General features: G+C 38.5%; 1 protein-coding gene across 1 annotated transcript in view; it reads right to left on the bottom strand.

Moving 5' to 3' along the window:
* LOC115209882 (stAR-related lipid transfer protein 5-like) overlaps positions 1–22,500 on the bottom strand; it is a 226,870-nt gene that overhangs the window by 91,529 nt on the left and 112,841 nt on the right. Inside the window, exon 3 of the mRNA XM_029778462.2 lies at positions 20,206–20,255. Coding sequence (XP_029634322.1) covers positions 20,206–20,255 — 50 coding nt within the window. The remainder of the gene's footprint in view (positions 1–20,205; positions 20,256–22,500) is intronic.

Raw genomic sequence — 22,500 nt, 5'->3', positions numbered from 1 at the left:
GATCTCAACATAGTTGGAAAACTGGGAGAATGGCTTCATGACTTTCTGAAGGATAGAAGTCAGGTGGTAGTAGCCAATGGGGCCACCTCCATTAACACACAAATAGTGAGCGGTGTTCCGCAGGGCACTGTTCTGGGACCACTACTGTTCATAATGGCCCTCTCAGACATGCCCTCAGCCACGCAGAGAGCCACGATCACAAGTTATGCAGATGATACAAAAGTTTCACAGGCAATACAGAACCCTGAGGACACTAAACACCTGCAATGTGAGCTGGACGAAATATACAAGTGGGCTGAAAAGAATAGCATGCAGTTCAATGCTGGAAAGTTTCAAGCTTTATACTATCAGCATGCAAAACTGAATGCAATACCCAATGAATACACTGGACCCGGAGGGATTGCAATCTCAGAGGCACAATCAGTGCGTGACCTGGGTATTCACATGAGTGATGACGCGACCTTTCATGTACATGTTGCTAAACTGACAATGAAATGTAGACGGCTGGCTGGATGGATTCTTAGAACCTTTAGAACAAGAGAACAAAAAACCATGATGGTCCTCTGGAAGACACTTGTCCTAAGCCACTTTGACTATTGCTCTCAGCTATGGTCACCATCCAGTGTCAAGTTGATCACAGAACTTGAGGCGATCCAACGAAGCTACACAAAGAAGATAGCCTCTATGCAGAATGTAAGCTACTGGGAAAGACTCAAGAGATTAAAATTATATTCTCTGGAGCGTAGGCGGGAAAGATATGCCATAATATACATCTGGAAGATCCTGGAGGGAAGTGTCCTGAACTTTGGCATCGAGAGTTACGCAAATGCCAGAACTGGGCGCCACTGCGTGGTGCCTAGGACTCCAAACCTGCCATCAAGATGTAGGACAAGATTCTGTGATAGCCTGGGCTTCCGAGGCCCACAGCTCTTCAATATCCTCCCGAAGAACCTGAGAGACCTGCATGGGGTGGATACAGATGTCTTTAAAATGAAGCTGGATCTCTTCCTGTCAGGTGTCCCAGATGAACCAACTTCACGGCAGGAGGGGCAGATGAGGGCAGCTGCATCGAACTCTCTCATGCACCAAATAGCAGTTGCTAGAAAGCCTCCATGAAGTGAAACCAAGTAGCAACACCAAATGGCGGTGCCCCAGCATGGCCACAGCTCATAAGCTGAAACTAGAATCAATCAATCAATCAATCAATCAATCAATCATATGTGTGTGTGTGTGTGTGTGTGTGTGTACATATACATATATATACCTACATCAGATATATACATATGTATTTGTGTGTGTGTGTGTGTGTGTGTGTGTGTGTGAGTGTGTGTGTGTCTGTGTTAGTGAGTGTATATTCGTCATCGCATGACGTAAAATTTGTTTGGCTCCAAATTAGAATTTTTAATATCCCGACTACTAAATATGCTTTTACTCATTCAGTGTCTATGAAGGGCATTGATGCATGTATAACTGCACAGTGAAGAAGCTCGCTTCGGAAGCCAATTGTTTTCATAGACGATCCCACAGTGCAGAAATTTGCGCAAGTGTTTTCTCCAATAGCTACGGGGCGACAAAGCTTTGTGATTAATACTTGGCCGACTGAAGTTGTGTGAAAATCCGTCAAAATAGCATTCTCGTGTTCTCTTCCTCTTAACTTTGCTTTGCGAGCGAAGAGCTGGCAGAATCGGTAGCACGCCGGGCGAAATCCTCGTCAGTGTAATCAACTTGCTCCACCCACGATCTTGCTGGCCTTGTGCTAACATTTGAAATCAATATTTGGTCGAATGTAGTTGAATGAAAATCCATCAAAATATCAGTTTTTAGTTCACTTTTTGGCTTTGCATCGCGAGCGAAAATTTGCGGAGGAGGATGACCTCATCAGCTGCAGGCTTGCTGATGCTGAACGTGACCAATTCGGAAGAAACCGGTATGACCGCAGATGCTGAATGGGAAAGCAGCTTAGTCAGAATTGGTTGTATTTCCCTTTTACTTCTCTTTCCTTCGTCTGGAAGAATGATGCTGCGAGTGTCTTCGAAGGAACCCATTACTCAGAATATATATATTTCTTTACTGCCCAGAAGGTGCTAAACATAGAGGGGACAAACAAAGACAGACGAAGGGATTGAGTCGATTATAAGGCCCCCAGTGCGAAACTGGTACTTTATTTATCGACCCCGAAAGGATGAAAGGCAAAGTTGACCTCGCCTTTCATCCTTTCGGGGTCGATAAATAAAGTACCAGTTTCGCACTGGGGGCGATATAATCGACTCAATCCCTTACTCAGAATATAGTGAGACGCCAGGCTTCACAGACAATAGCAAGAACTGACCACTGGTGGTGCTTTATGTGTTGTAGAAATAAACTTAATTTGTCCTTCAGCTTTAACACCATCACACCACTTGACCATTGTGTCCGTACATTGGTGTTTATTCAGTTGCAAGCATTTCGACCATGTCTTTCTTCTATCTATGACAGAGGCAGCGAAATTATTGTAAGTACAGCACTCACTCTCTGGCTGTGGATTTCAACGTCCTGTGACATATATTATACCAAATTTTAAAAGCCCCCACCATACCTATTCTTCGATCTCTGACACCCGTAATAGAATAAAAATAACAGTAAAACAATATCGGAATTAATTAATGACTAAAATAGTCCTTATTTTCTACATCAATACACCAGACAAGGAAATAATTCTATAAATTTTCAGAGCTATATCTCTGCTAAGACTTCGGCTGAGATTATTCAGTATACCGGAATATCTTCGAAGTTGTATCCAGTTGCTTTTCCCTATCAGAAAAAAATATTTGTTATCGCCTACTGCTTTAAGTGACATTTATTAGCTATCTCTAGCAAGCTGAGCGATCATTTACATGCTATCACAAAGCCTCGAACAGTTAGCTGTTGGTAGATATCATCAATATTGGTTTGGTTTCATAACAAAGGTAGCAATTTTCAAAGGTATAATCTATTATGATGTGAAAGTTCAATCTTCCTGCTGCAAGTAGGAGGAGTACTGAAAACATCACCAGCGTTCGATGCTCTATATGAGCGGTTATGTTGGTACTAAGAATCGGTGAGAATGAAAAAGCACCGAGCAAAGAAATGCTACAAAAATGCCACCGCTACGAGTGACCCAAGTACCATCTAGTGGAGATCTCTAACGACAGAGGAATAGAGTTTGAAACTGTGGTGACCTTACCTTTCCAAAGAAGATTAGCATTACTAAATAGAACAGGTGTTTATCGCAAAACAGCTGATGGATAACTTAGATGAAACTGAAAAATGAGGGTGTTATCGAAAGCAATGCTAAAACAGGGATAATATTTTATTAACTGACACGGGGTTTTCAAGCACGTATTCGTAGAGTCACTCTTCCTCTCTATACATATATGCTACTCGATATAGTCTCCATTACCAGCGATGTATTTGCTCCATCGTTGAGCGCAACACTTTTACAAGTCTGATCATCTTGTCAGAAACAGCAGGCATGCTCTACCATCCTCAAAACGATAGAATATAGGGATAAAGGTATTCGCTAACGGAATTCTTTAGATGACAAGTTTACTCAATCAGGACTAGACTGATGTTAAACAACAACCTCTGAAGTTCTAAAATATCCCTGCTATTCCAATATGTTTCGTATGATACTTAATGATTGCTGTTGCGGCTTAACCCCAGGTTAACTGTGTTCCAGCAGGGTAATAAAAACAATCTTTGCCATCTCGTTTAGACATACTTTATGTATGACGATATGAAATATGTAAGGCAGCCAGCTACCAGAATCGTTAGCACGCCGGGCAAGATGCTAAGCAACATTTGTTCGGTCTTTACGTGCTGAGTTCAAATTCCGCCGAAGTCGACTTTGCCGTTCATCCTTTCGGAGTCGATAAGTTAAGTACCGGTGAAACACTAGGGTCACTGTAATCGATTAGACCCTTCTCCAAAAGTTTCATGCTTTGTACTTTGAGTATAAATGATTATTTATTTCTTTATTGGCCACAAGGGGATAAACATAGAAGGGACAAGCAAAGACAGACAAAGGGATTAAGTCGATTATATCGACCCCAGTGCATAACTGGTACTTATTTCATCGACCCCGAAAGGATGAAAGGCAAAGTCGACCTCGGCGAAATTTGAACTCAGAACGTAGCGGCAGACGAAATACCTATTTCTTTATTGCCCACAATGGGCTAAACACAGAGGGGACAAACAAGGACAGACAAACGGATTAAGTCGATTATATCGACCCCAGTGCGTAACTGGTACTTATTTTATCGACCCCGAAAGGATGAAAGGCAAAGTCGACCTCGGCGGAATTTGAACTCAGAAAGTAGCGGCAGACGAAATACCGCTAAGCATTTCGCCCGACGTGCTAACGTTTCTGCAAGCTCGCCGCCCTAGTAGAAACGATTATTATTATTAATAAGAAGGTGAACTGGCTGAATCGTTAACACTGCCTGTAACTTTTGCCCTGTATGTAAAAATCAAAAGGCTACAATCTGAAATAAATACTCAGCAACAACCGTATCAAAAAATTTTGAATTCTTAACTTTGTGAAGGAAGAAGTTAAAAAAAAAAAATCATTCAGCTTCCCCGTTTTTTTCTTCTTTGAGTGAGTTAGCAGAGTAAGTAAATTGAATTAGCATCAGACTGCACTTGGGGTTGGGTTAGATCTTAGGGAGAAGCAGGGTTGCAAATGCAGATGCACTTAACTACATGTCACATAATATCAAATGCCCCGGCATGGCCCTTAAACAGCTGTAGTAGTAGTAGTAGTAGTAGTAGTAGTAGTAGTAGTAGTAGTAGAATTGGTAGTAGTAGTAGTAGTAGTAGTAGTAGTAGTGGTGGTGGTGGTGGTGGTGGTGGTGGTGGTGGTCTTGGCAGCAAGAGCAGCAGCGACTACAACCACAGTAACACTACCTTCGTGTCCATTATAATCTGGGATGAATATTATAGCCCTCGGCAGTAATGAGCATTTTGATCTAGCACATAGCCGCAGTCAAACGACTGAAACAAGTAATGTGTGTGTGTGTGTGTGTGTGTGCGCGCGCGCCTGAAATCTTTGAAATATTTATGTAACGCAACGCCCTCCTTATATTTTCTACCCATTTGTAAAAATATTCTTAGAATATTTTTGTGCTATACTCAATCCTGTCTCTTTCCTTTCCTTTGCCTCTCTTTATATATCTATCTATCTATCTATCTATATTCAAAATGTGACCGCGTGTGTACCGTTGGCGATTTTTTTCCTCTGTCTTCCCTTCTCTGGATCTTTCCCTCTCCTATGTTTCTGACGAAGAGCTCCGCTCGAGACGTTAACCCCCCCCTTCTTCCCTGAGCGTCCAATAATACTATATTTGTTCCACGACCTCGCGTTGTTGTGTTTTTTTGTGCTTTCTTGTTTGGATTAACTATATATATATATATATATATATATATATATATATATATATATATATATATATATATATCAGTCTTCTCTCTCTTTCCCTCTCTACTTCTCTCTTTCGTTTCTTCTCTCCCTCTGCCTCCACTACTCTCTTTCTCCTTCCACTATCACGTGACCCGTAGCTATATCTGTCTTCCTCTATCCTTTGGCCACCGAGTTGGTCGATCACGATTTTTTGCGCTCCTTAACTTTTTCCTTCATAGTTTGTTTACTTCTTCCTTTGTTCTGTCGTTCTTGTGTCTCCGGCTCCTTTGGACTTTTTCATTTCCTTTTGTGTTGTATATGTATATTTATTATAATTATTTTAGTTTGTCCTGTTTGTTTTCGTCATTGTCCTGTACGTTCGTTAGATATTCCCAGCCGTTCTTTTGCACTGGCGCCTGCAATGAAGGAGTAGTCTCAACGATAACGGCGCAACACTATTATGGTCTGTTGGAAGTTGACTGATTAGGAATTAGATAAAAAATGTTCGTGTCTTTGGTTTTTATCAAATTTTCCGTTTGTTAATGTTAAGTTTTCCCGTTATTATGTTTCTATAAAACCCTTCATATATATATATATATATATATATATATATATGTTTGTGTGTGTGTATGTATATATGTATGTATGATGCTGACAATGTGAAATAATTTTCTCTTTAATTTTTAGGTGGTCGGAATTGGTTCTCGAAGCCCGTATATAATGCGTATAATACATAAAATATTGGCTAAAAATCTACAGATTTATTCTATGGCAGAAACAAAACAACGTTAGCAGACTAGCGATTTAGTAAAATGTGTTAACTGCTAATAATTTGTTATGTATGCAAATTGATCAATCCAGTTTACTGGCGTCCTAACTAATAGCGGCTTTACAAAACACTATCTTACTAGAAATGTGAAAAGGACACTCAATCTCTAATGAAATCCAAACACAAGTCTGAAACTAGTCCGGTTGCATTAAAAAGAATTACGAAGTTCCTTTGATGTACATTCACAGTCAACTGACGAGAAACAGAAGTATTTGTGCCTGATGTAACAGTGTGAGTCGCGATGTTTACGACTTTTAAATTTACTTTGAAATATATACGCGAATACTATTTTGTTTTATGTTTATTCTGGAGATTGCTAGTTTGCTGTTTGGTATAGATGATGAGTTCTATGAGCTTATTGCTAGCTGTGATACATACTGTGTTCTGTTTTATTAGTTTCTTTAATGACATAAAACAACGTATATCGTATCAAACTTATGATCTGGATCTTTTCGGTTTGAACGGCAGTTTTTAACATAATTTCTAGGTAACTAAAAAATTTTAAACTTCGTATACTGGTAGAACGTGTTTATAAAACATATTTTTCTCTTGGCTTTATTGAGAAAATTCTATAGTTTGTAAGATATTTGTTGGGTTTTTTTCAATTTCTGCAATTTCAACCAATCAATGACCGCCTATTGAGTTAAAAAACATTCTGTGCCCTATGAATATGTCCCTCGTTTAAGAAACAGATTGGGTTTATTTACATTTGTGAAGAAAAAACATTACCCTTCCCCCACCCCTAACCCTAAAACAGATTGAAATGCAATAGATCGATACTATGGTCATAATTATGGGTGACAATTTCATATTACACCGCTAGAAAAAAACTGCTGTTCAAACCGAAAAGATCCTTTGAACTTAGTCATGCAAAATATTAAGTTAACACCACGGTGAGAAATCTCCTTATCAATACGAGATGACAAAGCTACAGAAAGTACTTCAAGCAACTAATGTAATATGTAAACCTAGTATTTGACTTACAATTACGACTTTCTCGCCGATATACCATTCACAACAAAACGCTGTCTCAACTCATTGTATTGCAGTACAATGATGTGCTTAGATCGAAGTTACTAAAATTAGTAAACATTCAGTTGATTGCACAAAAATTCTATAGAATCCCACAATAAATAAACAAATAACTATGGAAGCTTTATTTATGGTAGAATACAACCGTACACATATAATATATATCACATGGAGGCACATGGCCTAGTGGTTAGAGCAGCGGACTCGCGGTCGAGGGATCGCGAGTTCGAGTCTCAGACCGAGTGATGTGTGTGTTTATGAGCGTAAACATCTAAGCCCCACACGGCTCCGGCAGAAGGTAATGGCGAATCTTCGGCTGACTCTTTCGCCACCACAACTTTCTCTCACTCTTTCCTTCTGCATCTTGCAGTTCACCTGTGACGGACCGGCGTCCCGTCCAGGTGGAGAACCTATACGCCAAGAAACCGGGAAACCGGCCCTTACGAGCCAGGCATGGCTCGAGAAGGAACAAACAAACAAACAACATTATATATCACGTATAAAATAAAACATGCGGTTAACTCGGCGCTAACTGTTTTTAAACGAGCGTTGACGTTTTTATTAGCTATTTCCACGATCGTTTCGATCTACTGCACAACACGTTTACAACGCGATATAACTAGTGTCTCTTCATTCTAATGTTGAGATAATAAAGGTCTTGAAACATTTATGAATTAATAGATGTGAGGGACCTTTTCGGTTTGAACGGCAGTTTTTAACATAATTTCTAGGTAACTAAAAATTTTTAAACTTCGTATGCTGGTAGAATGTGTTTATAAAACATTTTTTCTCTTGGCTTTATTGAGAAAATTCTATAGTTTGTAAGATATTTGTTGTTTTTTTCTTTAATTTCTGCAATTTCAACCAATCACTGACGTCTATTGAGGTAAAAAAAACATTGTGTCGTATGAATATGTCCCTCGTTTAAGAAACAGATTGGGTTTATTTAAATTTGAGAAGGAAAAAAGATACCCTTACCCCACCCCTAACCCTAACCCTAAAACATTGAAATGCAATAGATCGATACTAGGGTCATAATTATGGGTGACAATTTCATATGACACCGCTAGAAAAAAATGCCGTTCAAACCGAAAAGATCCGATGTAAGAATGAAGGATTTAACATAAAGAACTAATAAGAAAACATACAAAAAAATCTTATTATTAACAAAATCGAACATAGTAGTGGTGTCTTTCATACATATCTGAAAGAAATGCTACCTCCTACCTGCTTGTAAATACATGCGTGCGCCTACAAATGTATGTATGAATACATACATACATACATACATACATACATACATACATACAAACATACTTACATACATGCATACATACATATTCATATATACATTCAAACACACATATACATCCTATGAACATCATATCAACAGTTATCTTCCCTTTTTAACTTATCATTTTGTCTTTACCATCGCATTCTTGCTACCTTCTCCATCCAATGTTGGGTTCTTTTGTTACCGTTATACTCTTGTCTGCAGCTCCCATGCACGTAGCTCTGGATGAATTAATAAATTAAAGACTGGAAAATACTTACTAAATTTACGGGGAAAGATTTGTACCCGTAAGAGACTTGTTCACTCTCCAACACAATGGAAAAGAGGAAGCATGAGAGCAAAGATATGCTTAGATCGAATACATCCGTAAGTCTTGTCAAGAATATTGCAAATGGTTCCTAATGTAGTGGTGACGATACACTACAGTTATGCTAAGTGTAGGGTAAAAATAACCGATTTAGTTTCATAAAGATATAACAATTTCTTTAGCGATGATGCTACGATAAATTTTTCTTTGTACGCTCTGTAAAGGGGTTAGAATTACAAACGGGATATCCCGCTGTAAAGAGGGTTCAACCTCCGAAATGGAAACATACATACATAATATGATTGTCTAGCCTATGCCAGCATGTACAGTGAACGTAAGATTATATACATATATAGGTAGATATAGGTAGATAGATATAGATAGATATAGATAGATAGATATAGATAGATATAGATAGATAGTAGATAGATAGATAGATAGATAGATAGATAGAAGATAGATAGATAGATAGATAGATAGAGATATGTTTCTTTATTAGCCACACAGGGCTGCACACAGATAGAACAAATTACAAGGTAGAGCTTTTCTTTTGAAGGTTTAAAAAAAAAAAAAAAAAAAAAAATAATAATAATAATAATAATAATAAAATAAAAAATAAAATAAAATAAAAAAGGGGGGTCGATCAAAAGGGATCGTAAAAGGAGAGAAGGAGGACAAAAAAAGGGGGAGAGGAAAAAAATTGATCAATAGGGATCGTTATCACAGAAATGTCAATATGAAGTGTAAAGGGGAGGACAGGTGAGGTTTACCCGTGGAAAGAAAAGCCTACGGAAAAGACCACGGTAACCTCGGTCAATGAAGTCACATGTTATATTTCTTTTTTTTTTTTTTTGCAAATAAGCAACTCTCTGTATTAATTTTTACGGTTCATAGAATCATAGTCAAGGTGGCTTCGTCATTCATACGTGCCATCCTTGCTACATTCACCCATCTTTTTTTAAAACATTCACTAGACAAAACTTGCCTCTCTACTCTCACTTTTTTCTTCAAGTGATACTTGAAGAAGTTGATGAGAGATTGACCAGAGAGGAAAGTGTTTGTCTCTAATCCTTTCAGACGCGTCCACCAGATACATTCTTTCGGCATAGCCACAAGTATGATAAAAATAGCTCTTCCTTCCCGTTTGAAGGAAGGAGGCGTGACGATATTAACGATAGACTCGGCGGATAAACCGACACGTCCCACACGTGACAGCAGTCGTTCGACATAAGCCCACAGGTGGGAAATTGCTGGACACTGCACGATTGCGTGCAGAGCGGTTTCGTCGCTCTGACCGCATCTCGGGCAGGTCGGCCCCGTGTTTCTCGAGCCATGCCTATAGAGCTTATCCCGAACGGGTAGCGCTTCTCGGTAGCACCGCCAGGCCAGGGATCTCTGGAAGTTGTCCATAGGTCCCGGCCGAAAGTCGTTTGAAACAGGCGGGTCAGGTATTCCTCGTCGACGCCCAGGTTTGCCCCGAGCTCGTCGTCGTACCTCCCCTCCACTAATCCCCTATAGAATGCTTTGGTTGTGTTGAAGTCACTCAAGGTCGACCCGGGACGGCAGAGTTGCTTGAGAGCAACGCGACACTCGCGGTGCCATTCGCCCTTCTTCGGCCTCTTTTTGATCCACGACTGTAGTTCGGTCATGGAGACGAGTTGCGGGAATGCGTGCCTCACAAACGGCGACCACACCTGTTCACCGTCGTCTACATAGAGCCGGAGATGTCGCAGTCTCAGCGCGTCTGCGCATCATCAACCACGGCATGCCCAGCCCTCCTTTTAACGGGTGTTGACAGCAAATGGATCGCCTGACCATCGGGACGCATCCTTTCCACAAGAAGCGGAAGAGGATGCGTTCTAGTTTGGTGATGGTAGGGTCGGGACAAGGTACGACGGTCAGGCGGTAGTAGATGATGGACGCGATGTACGCGTTCACCACCTCCGCCCGACCTTTTAGGGACAGTTTCCTCTCGGCCCATTGCTGGGCGAGAGTGACCACCCTACTCGTTATCTCGTTCCAGTTCTTCTCCATTTGGAAGTCCGGACCGAACCAGACCCCGAGCAACTCAACCGGCCGTCTGTCCAGCGTCCCACGACGGAGGTACTGGTGGACGGCATGGGTTTGCTTCTCCAGGTGCCGAGCCGCAAGCCCACTGACTTTTCCCGGTTGATTTTTGCTCCTGTCACCGCTTCGTAGTCTTTCAGTGTCTCGCCGACCCGCTCGATGTGCTCGTGGCTTGACACTATGACGGTGACGTCGTCCGCGTATGCAGACACGCTCGTCCCGCATCCTAATTCTCGCGGGATGCCCCTCAGAGTCGCCAGCTTCCGCAGTAGTGGCTCAAGAGTCAATACGTATAGATAGATAGATAGATAGATAGATAGATAGATAGATAGATAGATAGATAGATAGATAGATAGATAGATCTATATAGATAGATATAGATAGATAGATATAGATATAGATAGATATAGATAGATATAGATAGATAGATATATATAGATAGATTTATATAGATAGATATAGATAGATATAGATAGATATAGATATATATAGATATAGATAGATAGATAGATAGATATAGATAGATAGATAGATAGATAGATAGATAGATAGATAGATAGATAGATAGATAGATAGATAGATAGATAAATAGTTGGATGGATGGATGGATAGATAGATAGATAGATAGATAGATAGATAGATAGATAGATAGATAGATAGATAGATAGATAGATAGACAGACAAACAGACAGACAGACAAATAGACAGATAGATGTAGATACACACACACACATACAGTTGTATCAAATAGCATAGAACTTAAATTCTTAATTTATTAAAATTATCTCCGCCGCAAGAAGAAGTATCAGAATTACCATTTAGTGATGGAGAACAGCTCCATATGAGAAGGGGAGATAATGTTAAGAATTAAGAATTCTCCAAAGTTGTCATACCATTAAGGAATAGGTCAGGTTTATCGTCTGGACATCAAAGGACAGTTGTGTTCACGTATTCCATCCCTAATAAGCGTCATCAGCATGATAATTGGCCAGTATCATCTCATCATCAGTAGCAAGAGACTTAAACTTGTACAAAAAAGTAAGACACATTTATGGGCACAGATATGTGTGTGCACGTATGTATGTACGAGTGTATATATGTTGGTGTGTATATATGTTGGTGTGTCACAATGTTCTATTACTCTCTTTTTACTATTTTACTTGTTTCAGTCATTTGACTGTGGCCATGCTGGAGCACTGCCTTTAGTCGAGCAAATCGACCCCAGGACTTATTCTTTGTAAGCCTAGTACTTATTCTATCGGTCTCTTTGCCGAACCGCTAAGTTACGGGGACGTAAACACACCAACATCGGTTGCCAAGTGATGTTGGGGGGACAAACACAGACGCAGACAGACACACACACACAATATATTTATATACACGACAGGCTTCTTTCAGTTTCCGTCTACCAAATCCACTCACGAGGCTTTGGTTGGCCTGAGCTATAGTAGAAGACACTTGCCCAAGGTGCTACGCAGTGGGACTGAACCCAGAGCCCATGTGGTTCGTAAGCAAGCTACTTACCACACAGCCACTCTTACGCCTATTGTGTATTATTTTGCTATTATATCTTTTTTGTTTCATTTCTATTTGACATTGTTGATGTTATTACTTTTACAGCTATTCTTGTTGTGTTATAAATCTATAACTTCAATAGTATCAAGTTAATAATACCTTGTAGGAAATTCGAAACCAAATCGGCAAATTACCAAGTTAAAAAGCGTAGCTTAGTAGCAGCTATTCCAAGTGATCGGCTAAGTATTTGACCAATCGGCATCGGGAGATCACGTGATGCAGCTTTTTGAATGTCTCCTAACAAGTCCTATAAACAGGCATGCTTTGGGGCGCCAAATTTCAATTTGTGGAGTATCGCCGCTAAGCAAACCACGTTCTCATTTTGCTGTATTCGACATTCGTTCTAATGACTCCTTACTCAACCGAGTAGACAGCAGCTGCAGTTTTGCAGTCATGAAGCCAGCATGGTATTTTCTCCTGTCGTGACAGCTTATTTACAGAGCCTACATAACCAAATATTTTTAATAACTACAGAATTGTCCTTCTAGTGTGTAAACTTTGCTGTTGCATTTTTGATTCAAGACCAACATGGAAAACATTAGTGCGACAAATGAAATTCTGTTAATCATTCGAGAGTTTTGAGCAGCCAGAACCTAACTCAACTATCGGCAAATCCATATCATTTACTCGATGATATGGAATTACCACCTCATGACAATCTTATTTTACCTCTTTCTGGTTTTCAATATTATCTAAAGATTGTAATTGGTAAGTTGTTGCGACGACATATAATTCTTGTTAATTTTATTGGAGCAATGGTATATATTCAATTACCAAAACACATCAAATACTAACATCACTATTCACAGAAATAGTCCACGTTAAAAACTACTCACACACTTTCACACACGCCTTCATACATATATACATACGTACATACATACATATACATAAATATATATGCATACGTACACATGTAAATATATATTTCTTTACAACCCACAAGGGGCTAAACACAGAGGGGACAAACAAGGACAGACAAAGGGATTAAGTCGATTTCATCGACCCTAGTGCGTAACTGGTACTTAATTTATTGACCCCGAAAGGATGAAAGGTAAAGTCGACCTCGGCTGAATTTGAACTCGGAACGTAACGACAGACGAAATACGGCTACGCATTTCGCCCGGCGTGCTAACGTTTCTGCCAGCTCGCCGCCTTCATGTACAGGTACATATATACACATGTACATTTATACATACATAGACCTATATACATACATACACAGATACATACATGTACATATATACATACACACACAGATTCCACGTACACCAGTCTGTTGAGAGAGAGGCAAGACACACCCATAAGTTATTGAAGCACACGTTGAATGAACGGGACATACACACACAGAAACACACAAATACACATACATAGAAACATTCATACGCGCGCACTCACATACGCACACATTTATACTAACACACACTGAGTTGCGGAGATCTAGATATAAGATGACCTCACTCACCCCGAAGAAAGAAAATGCATTTACATTGAAACTTCATGTATATGGACATACACCCAGTTACACTCAGATTCCAGCTTGTGTCTGGAAGCACCCACGCAGTCACACACACGAATGCATACATAAATACAGACAAGAAAAAGTATGTAGCGTCACAGAGGTCAGCTGTCCTGCTAATGTGAATATCTCTTTGAAAATCAAAGAGAAAGAAGATATCTATAGACAACTGCTTCAAAACCTTCAATTTCTTTAACCGGATTACAAATATACATTTATACCAAATAATAATTAGAGCACTTGGTTTTGTAAGTACATTCATAACTGACATAATGCCTAGGCAACAATCAACCAACCGACTCGTACAATACAAATACAATTTTTAAGCGGAACAGTAAAACTATGCAAGACATTTCTCAGTTTTAAAATGTGACATTGTTTTCGTTATCTACATTCCAAAGATGGAGCTTTGTATCTTTGTTGGAAACCAGCTCCTTCAGAGGAAGAATTTAAATGAAGACACATACACACATACACACATACATACACATACATACATACATACATACATACATACATACATACATACATACATACATAAAAAGTAAAGTATAAAAAGAGCAGCTCAACGTAAGTATGACGTGTATAGTATTAGTTTTACGCTTGAGAAGTTGAAAGAGTCAACGTTTCGGACCTTGGTTTCTCATGAACAGAAACATAAACAAAGGTAGAGATATAGAAAGAAATTGAAAAAGTGTAGGAAAAAGTACAAAGCTATAATATTATGAAAATTTAATTAATTTTATGACACTAATTTTATGAAACTAATTTTTATGACCTATAGTGGTAAAAGGAGGCGCAATGGCCCAGTGGTTAGGGCAGCGAACTTGCGGTCGGAGGATCGCGGTTTCGATTCCCAGACCGGGCGTTGTGTATGTTTATTGAGCGAAAACACCAAAAAGCTCCACGAAGCTCCAGCAAGGTGTGGTGGCGACTTCTGTTTTACTCTTTCGCCACAATTTTCTCTTACTCTCTCCTCCTGTTTCGTGAGTAACGTTGCGATGGACTGGCGTCCCGTCCAGCTGGAGGGAACACATACGCCCCAGAAACCGGGAAACCGGGCCCATGAGCCTTGGCTAGGCTTGAAAAGGGCGACGTTTTTTTTTTTTATAGTGGTAAAAGGTGATGTGTTATGACTAGGGAGTGATGACGATCTGTGGCGAGAATTCTGAAGAAAGAGCGGATGTTGTGTACATGCAAACGTCCGTGTGTGTCTACAAGCGAGCGTAAGAGGCACTCGTGTAATGTGTGTTGGTAGGGATTCTATACTTGAGTATAGATATCAGCAAGAATGAATTTGGTGAGGTTAGTTTGTGGGGATGTGGGAGTATGTCGTTTTGTATGCAATTGTTAAGAGGGTGTTTGTGATGAAATTGATGTGTACGCATTGGGTGCATATGACTAAAGATGTAGAATTGTTCTAAGTAGACGTCTGTTTTAAACGGTGCAATTTGTGTGCATTGCATAAGAAAGGATGTCTTTTGTGTTTCTCAGGCATTCTTCAGTGAAGTAAAGAGCGAAAGACAAAGGAAATCGAGATACTGAAACTTCAATAAGAAGAAAAAATACCTAAAATCGTTTTAATGGAGCAATGGTATACATTCAGACACCAACACACATCAAATACTAACATCACTATTCACAGAAATAGTCCACGTTAAAAACTACTCACACACTTTCACACACGCCTTCATACATATATACATACGTACATACATATACATAAATATATATGCATACGTACACATGTACATATATATTTCTTTACTACCCACAAGGGGCTAAACACAGAGGGGACAAACAAAGACAGACAAAGGGATTAAGTCGATTTCATCGATCCCAGTGCGTAACTGGTACTTTATTTATCAAGAGAGAGGGAGATGAAATATCAAAGAAGTTAAAGTGAAAACGTAGAAAGTGATGCACGTATCTCACTGTGAAGATAGAGAATGGCCAATTATATGCATATAAACATATACACACACACTCTCGTATATATGTGTATGTGTATTTTTTGTATGTGTGCGCGCGCACGGGTGTGTAACTAGCTTCTTTCAGTCTCTCAACCTATCAAAAAGGGCATTGGTCGGCCTGGAATTATAGAAGAAACTTGCCCTAGGTGCCACATACGGGACCGATCACAGAACCATGAATAGGGGTGAAGAATTGAGACCATAAGGGACTGTAGAACGAAGAGGCAAAATAACTTCCAGTTGACGACGGAGGCGGGAGGCCGGATGGCCTCTGAACATAGCCACACTGAACACAGAAATGCTGCAAGGAACGACCGGCGAGCGGAAGTGACGTAACATCGCGGTGTATAATCATACACAGAAACACACAGAAACAATGCATATAATTATATCTGTTTATATGAACGTGTTTACTCGAGTGTGCCCTCTGCATGTATGAATGGCATAAATACATAATATGCGAAAGGAGTTAATAGCGCATATTGTTGTTTGTATATATGCATATAGGTTTATTATACTTCTGCTTTCCACTCCTTTTCTTCTGTCAATAATCATATCGTCCTCCTGAGTAACTCTTTTACAGGCCCATGACATCGATTACACCTCCACACTTGAACGTTCAATATTTCATATATTCGGATACTTAAACATTAACAGACATGCGCCCGTATAAGAAGATACATATAATTAAGTGAATACCCAAAGGCAAATCTACAAATACCAATATATTTCCAATCGAAGACAATTACCTAGTAAAATATATATTATATACTGAGACATTGTTAACATCAATTCTTCCCACTCTTACATAGGTTTAATGGCAAATCAATTCAAAATAAGATTTAAGCACCACATAGATTCATTCCGGCACCCAAGTAGAAATATGCTACTTCAGTATCGTTGCACTTCTAGTTTTTGAAAGAAACCAATCCACCCTACAATTTTACTAAGTCCTCTGCCAAGTCATATTTAAGTAACTATATCAGTTCTACTTTTACAGAGCCCTATAAAGTTCTCTTCTCCAAACTTAAACCATTTTATTATTCTTATTTCTTCATGTCGACATAGAACTTTTAGAGTTCTGAAATATTGTAAACCTTTCATATTCTCTAAGAAAACTCATTCCTACCATATCGCATTCGACACACTCAACCACAAGTAAGACCCATGCGTATAGATGCTACTCCTAGATCAAAAATTCGAAGTCTAACGAACGCAAGACCGGTCAGTCTTGAAAATCTGCCAATAAGTAGACATCAGTGTTACCGACTCTATTCAGCTTAGCTGCTTAAAGTTATTTAAGCTAAATTTTAGTTTTTTGCTCATTGATATCGCCTTAACTTCACACACGTACGAACACATACATATGTGCACACATGCACATGCACATAAACACACACATACACATGCATGGGATCTATGTTATTTTATTACCATACAGCAATTGGCAATCATTTATATAGCAAATCAAAATAAAAGAATAAGCGACAACGCCGCCATTTATGTTGTTATACACCAGTTTTGATATTAACCCACCGTCGCTATTACCAGTATTTCCTGTTAACACTTTCATACGTCAGCAATAATTCAGCCAATGATGAGCCTTTTTCAGACACACACGCACAAAAGTGTTTGGGAAACTTCCGGTGGTTGGTGTAGTTCACTATGTGTGTGTGTGTATGTATGTTCGCACATTATCATTTGTAAGTATACGTATGTATGTATGTATGTATGTATTATGTACGTATATATATATATATATATATATATATATATATATATTATATTATGTATATATATGTATATATATATGTATATATATATATATATATATTATATATATATATATATATATATAATATATATATATATATATGCACACGCATATACATGGATGTATGTTCGCCATTCACCTAAGCACATGCTAAATCAATAAATGCTGTCTCGTGCATATATAGATTTATTTACATATATATACATAGATATATACTGTGTGTATAATCCCATACATACACACACGCACACATATATATATATATATATATATATATATGTGTGTGTGTGTGTGTGTGTGTGCATAATGAGATGTACAATTGTGTGTATATGTGTATGCTCAATTATTATATATTTTGATTTAGACAGGATGCCTACTACATTTAAGAAGGGCAGGTACCTTTCACCCATATTCATATACGTACCACACTCTCTTACCTATGTACCACAGTTCACCGAGTGACATATAGCAACTGTTTTGCTTAGTTTCACTGCTGAATTTATTTACCCCTTTCACTGAATAAGGTTACTTGTTAGGTTTTTGCCTGGTCACAGTAGACTACCAACGGCTGATATATAAGGAGGAAATGACGCACAAGACACTTGCAAGATCGTATGAAACACTTAATGCCCCGATACAGAAATTTTTCCTGCAGTGTGATCTCGAACAAAATTATCCGATGTACTTGGCCAGTTTTATAGACGGTAAATTGAGGAATGGTTGAAATTTCTCGGTGGTCGCGTCGATCGGTTTGCATCCCATGACAAAGAGGTTAAATGAATACAGTTTTAGGGATCACTCATCTTTATTGTATTAATAAATGGTGTAGTGAGGATCAAAACCTTTGATTCAGCTGTTCAGTAATATCATTTTTACCAGACAAGACAATTTTCTTTCACTGTAAGTTGTTGTTGCTGTAACTTAATTATAGGTAGACTTCGTCCAGCAGATCCATGATGAAGAGCATTCCAGCCGTGACCTACAATCTTTTTTATTACTCTCTTTTACTCTTTTACTCTTTTACTTGTTTCAGTCATTTGACTGCAGCCATGCTAGAGCACCGTCTTTAATCGAGCAACTCGACCCCGTTACTTATTCTTTTGTAAGCCCAGCACTTATTCTATCGGTCTCTTTTGCCGAACCGCTAAGTAACGGGGACATGAACACACCAGCATCGATTGTCAAGCAATGCTAGGGGGACAAACACAGACACACAAACACACACACGCATATATATATATATAATATATATATATATATATATATACACATATATACGACGGGCTTCTTTCAGTTTCCGTCTACCAAATCCACTCACAAGGCTTTGGTCGGCCCGAGGCTATAGTAGAAGACACTTGCCCAGGGTGCCACGCAGTGGGACTGAACCCGGAACCATGTGGTTGGTAAACAAGCTACTTACCACACAGCCTTCAAACAGATGTAGTTTTGTAGTTAAGAAGTCTACTTTTTATTAACAGGTTTCGGTTTCGATTTCAGGATGTGGTATCATGAGCAGGTATCCTATTCTATAGCATTTTGCTAACCAAAGAATGTATCGTGTCGGAAGCATTACAGGCGGAAATGTCCGTCGAATTGACCGTTCGATTGAGAGGATGGTAGATTAAGTTCACCATCAAGCTTAACAGCCTCGCCAGGCCGTGAGGTACCTTTAACGGTATCTACTCCCCTGCAAGCATTTGAGCAAAGTTTCCGCTCAAAAAATTATTTTTTCTTGTCCTCCTACAAGTATCAGATTCTATCCCTAATTTAGGCTTGTTAAAAATAATAGTAGTGTTTGACAGGATGTCTATTGTGTCAAACGTTACCCAACATGTTGTTCTCTTATTGATTTCTGTTAGAAGCAATATTCGTGTTTGACATTAGCTTGCAGTATCGGCCCCAGGACTTGTTCTTTGTAAGCCTAGTACTTATTCTATCGGTCTTTTTTTGCCGAACCGCTAAGTTACGGGGACGAAAATACACCAGTATCTGGGGAGACAAACACAGACACACAAACATAAGCACACACACACATATATATATATATATATATATACACACATATATACGATGGGCTTGTTTCAGTTTCCGTCTACCAAATCCACTCACAAGGCTTTGGTCGGCTAGAAGCTATAGTAGAAGACATTTGCCCAAGGTGCCACGCAGTGGGAATGAACTCGGAACCATGTGGTTGGTAAGCAAGCTACTTACCACGTAGCCACTCCTGCGCCTATGTTAACACATTTTCCTTTAATTTGTTATAATTTATACAAAATCGGAGTTTCTTGCTTCGGTACTCCTGAGATACCTGAACGAACACTGAAGCAAGCAAATAATTAAGCAAACAGTGACATCTAATATTCTTATCTTAAATGGGTGGAAAATGAATGTTTAATGTATGATAAAAACTGCTACTTACAGGTGACCGCTAAACTCTGGCGACTTTTTACAGTAAACGGTAATATCTTTCTGAAAACAGAAAAAAAAAGGTATTTTTATTGTGATGTTGGTGAAAAAAGAATTTGTAACGGCTTGATATGTGAAATAGTTTTAAAAAATGGAAAGACGTTTTCAGTTTCTTAAACAAAACAAATTCTTCAAAGGATCGGATCTTTTCGGTTTGAACGGCAGTTTTTAACATAATTTCTAGGTAACTAAAAAATTTTAAACTTCGTATACTGGTAGAATGTGTTTATAAAACATCTTTTTCTCTTGGCTTTATTGAGAAAATTCTATAGTTTGTAAGGTATTTGTTGCTTTTTTTTCTTCAATTTCTGCAATTTCAACCAATCAGTGACGTCTATGGAGGTAAAAAGCATTCTGTGCCGTATAAATATGTCCCTTGTTTAAGAAACAGATTGGGTTTATTTACATTTGTGAAGAAAAAAAGATACCCTTTCCCCCACCCCTAAAATAGATTGAAATGCAATAGATCGATTCTAGGGTCATAATTAAGGGTGACAATTTCATATGACACCGCTAGAAAAAAGCTGCTATTCAAACCGAAAAGATCCAACGGATCTTAAACATCTTGTGGGTCGGGGACGTTATGTAAATTTTTTGTCTTTTTGTTTTTCGGTATATAGATTTTCAAAAAGACATTTCTGGTGGGGTAGGAACTTTTCAATGCAGTTTAATAAAAGCCTTTTCCTGCTATATAGAGAATTGGTATACTGTTTTTTTTTTCTTTTGTTTGTTTCTCTTTTCTTTTTTAACAGAGAAACTTGAAGGCTTCTCAGACACAATATGAAATTCGGTGAAACTTTGCCGGCAGACTTTGCGGGTTTCAGAGGAAGATATCATAGCATATAAACACGACCACCAACCTCCCACCTTTGTTTTCTGAGCTCCAGGTCCGAAAACATTGACTACTCTACTCATCCACTTGGCCTAGTAGAGATAGCAGCCAAATATCCCTAAATTAAACCTTACTGTTGTAGAAACAAGTATTGCAATATTTCAGCCCTAAATATTCTATATCTAAAAAAAAAAAGAAAACAAACAATTACCATATCTGTGAACATGTGTCTCTTAAATCACCTTCTTTATCAAGTTCAATGTTATGAAAGTTTAATGTTCAGCTCAATTTGAGCTATACATACACTAGAATGCCCCATCTTGTTATTTATAGTAAGTATACATTGATAGGAATATATAATTCCTTGAATTGTTCGTATTTGATCCATTTAGATGTTATCGTGTCTCAACTTAGCAATGATAATAAACAAAAAATTACTGCTCGTACAGATCTATAATAGCAGACATTTAAGCCATAGAAATACGAAAGTGTCCCAAATTATTACCGTGTCCGAAATTTTCAATAACACTGTGTAACACTATTTTTGACCTTGGGTAGCAACTGATATTTTCTATCTGCTTAAATCTAGAAGTATGAAAAATGCTTAATATTTCCTTCAAAGTTTGCTTTTGTTACATCTATTCAAACCCCAAAACTCCCTCTCAACATATAGCTATAATGCTCCCACACTACTCCTGCTCGCGATCAGAGATGCATATATTGTCAGCCACAAAGGGACAAGCTCAAGTGCTTAAGGTCAAGCAAATGACAAGCAAATCTGTGGTATTGAGCAGAACATTTGCTATAACGATATTTCTGCTTCAGCAATTCAGCAGAGTATGTCTGAAATGTAATGGAGACTATGTCAGTTTCAAAGCATTGATGTCCAATCACAAAAGCTAAGTTCGAAAGGAATAGTAGTAGTTTCCTTTGACTTCTAGATAGTAACAAAGAGAAAATACCACTTACCGACCAAAGACAAAAAAACAAAATATGTTATACAGGATGATAAACAAAACATGGATCTTTTCGGTTTGAACGGCAGTTTTTAACATAATTTCTAGGTAACGAAAACATATTAAACTTCGTATACTGGTAGAATGTGTTTATAAAACATCTTTTTCTCTTGGCTTTATTGAGAAAATTCTATAGTTTGTAAGATATTTGTTGTTTTTTCTTCAATTTCTGCAATTTCAACCAATCACTGACGTCTATTGAGGTAAAAAAAACATTCTGTGCCGTATGAATATGTGCCTCGTTTAAGAAACAGATTGGGTTTATTTACATTTGTGAAGAAAAACAGATACCCTTCCCCCACCCCTAACCCTAACCCTAAAATAGATTGAAATGCAATAGATCGATACTAGGGTCAAAATTATGGGTGACAATTTCATATGACACCGCTAGGAAAAACTG

Source organism: Octopus sinensis, linkage group LG3, assembly GCF_006345805.1.
Source record: "Octopus sinensis linkage group LG3, ASM634580v1, whole genome shotgun sequence".
NCBI lineage: Eukaryota > Metazoa > Mollusca > Cephalopoda > Octopoda > Octopodidae > Octopus > Octopus sinensis.
This window is presented reverse-complemented; position numbering and strand designations above follow the sequence as displayed.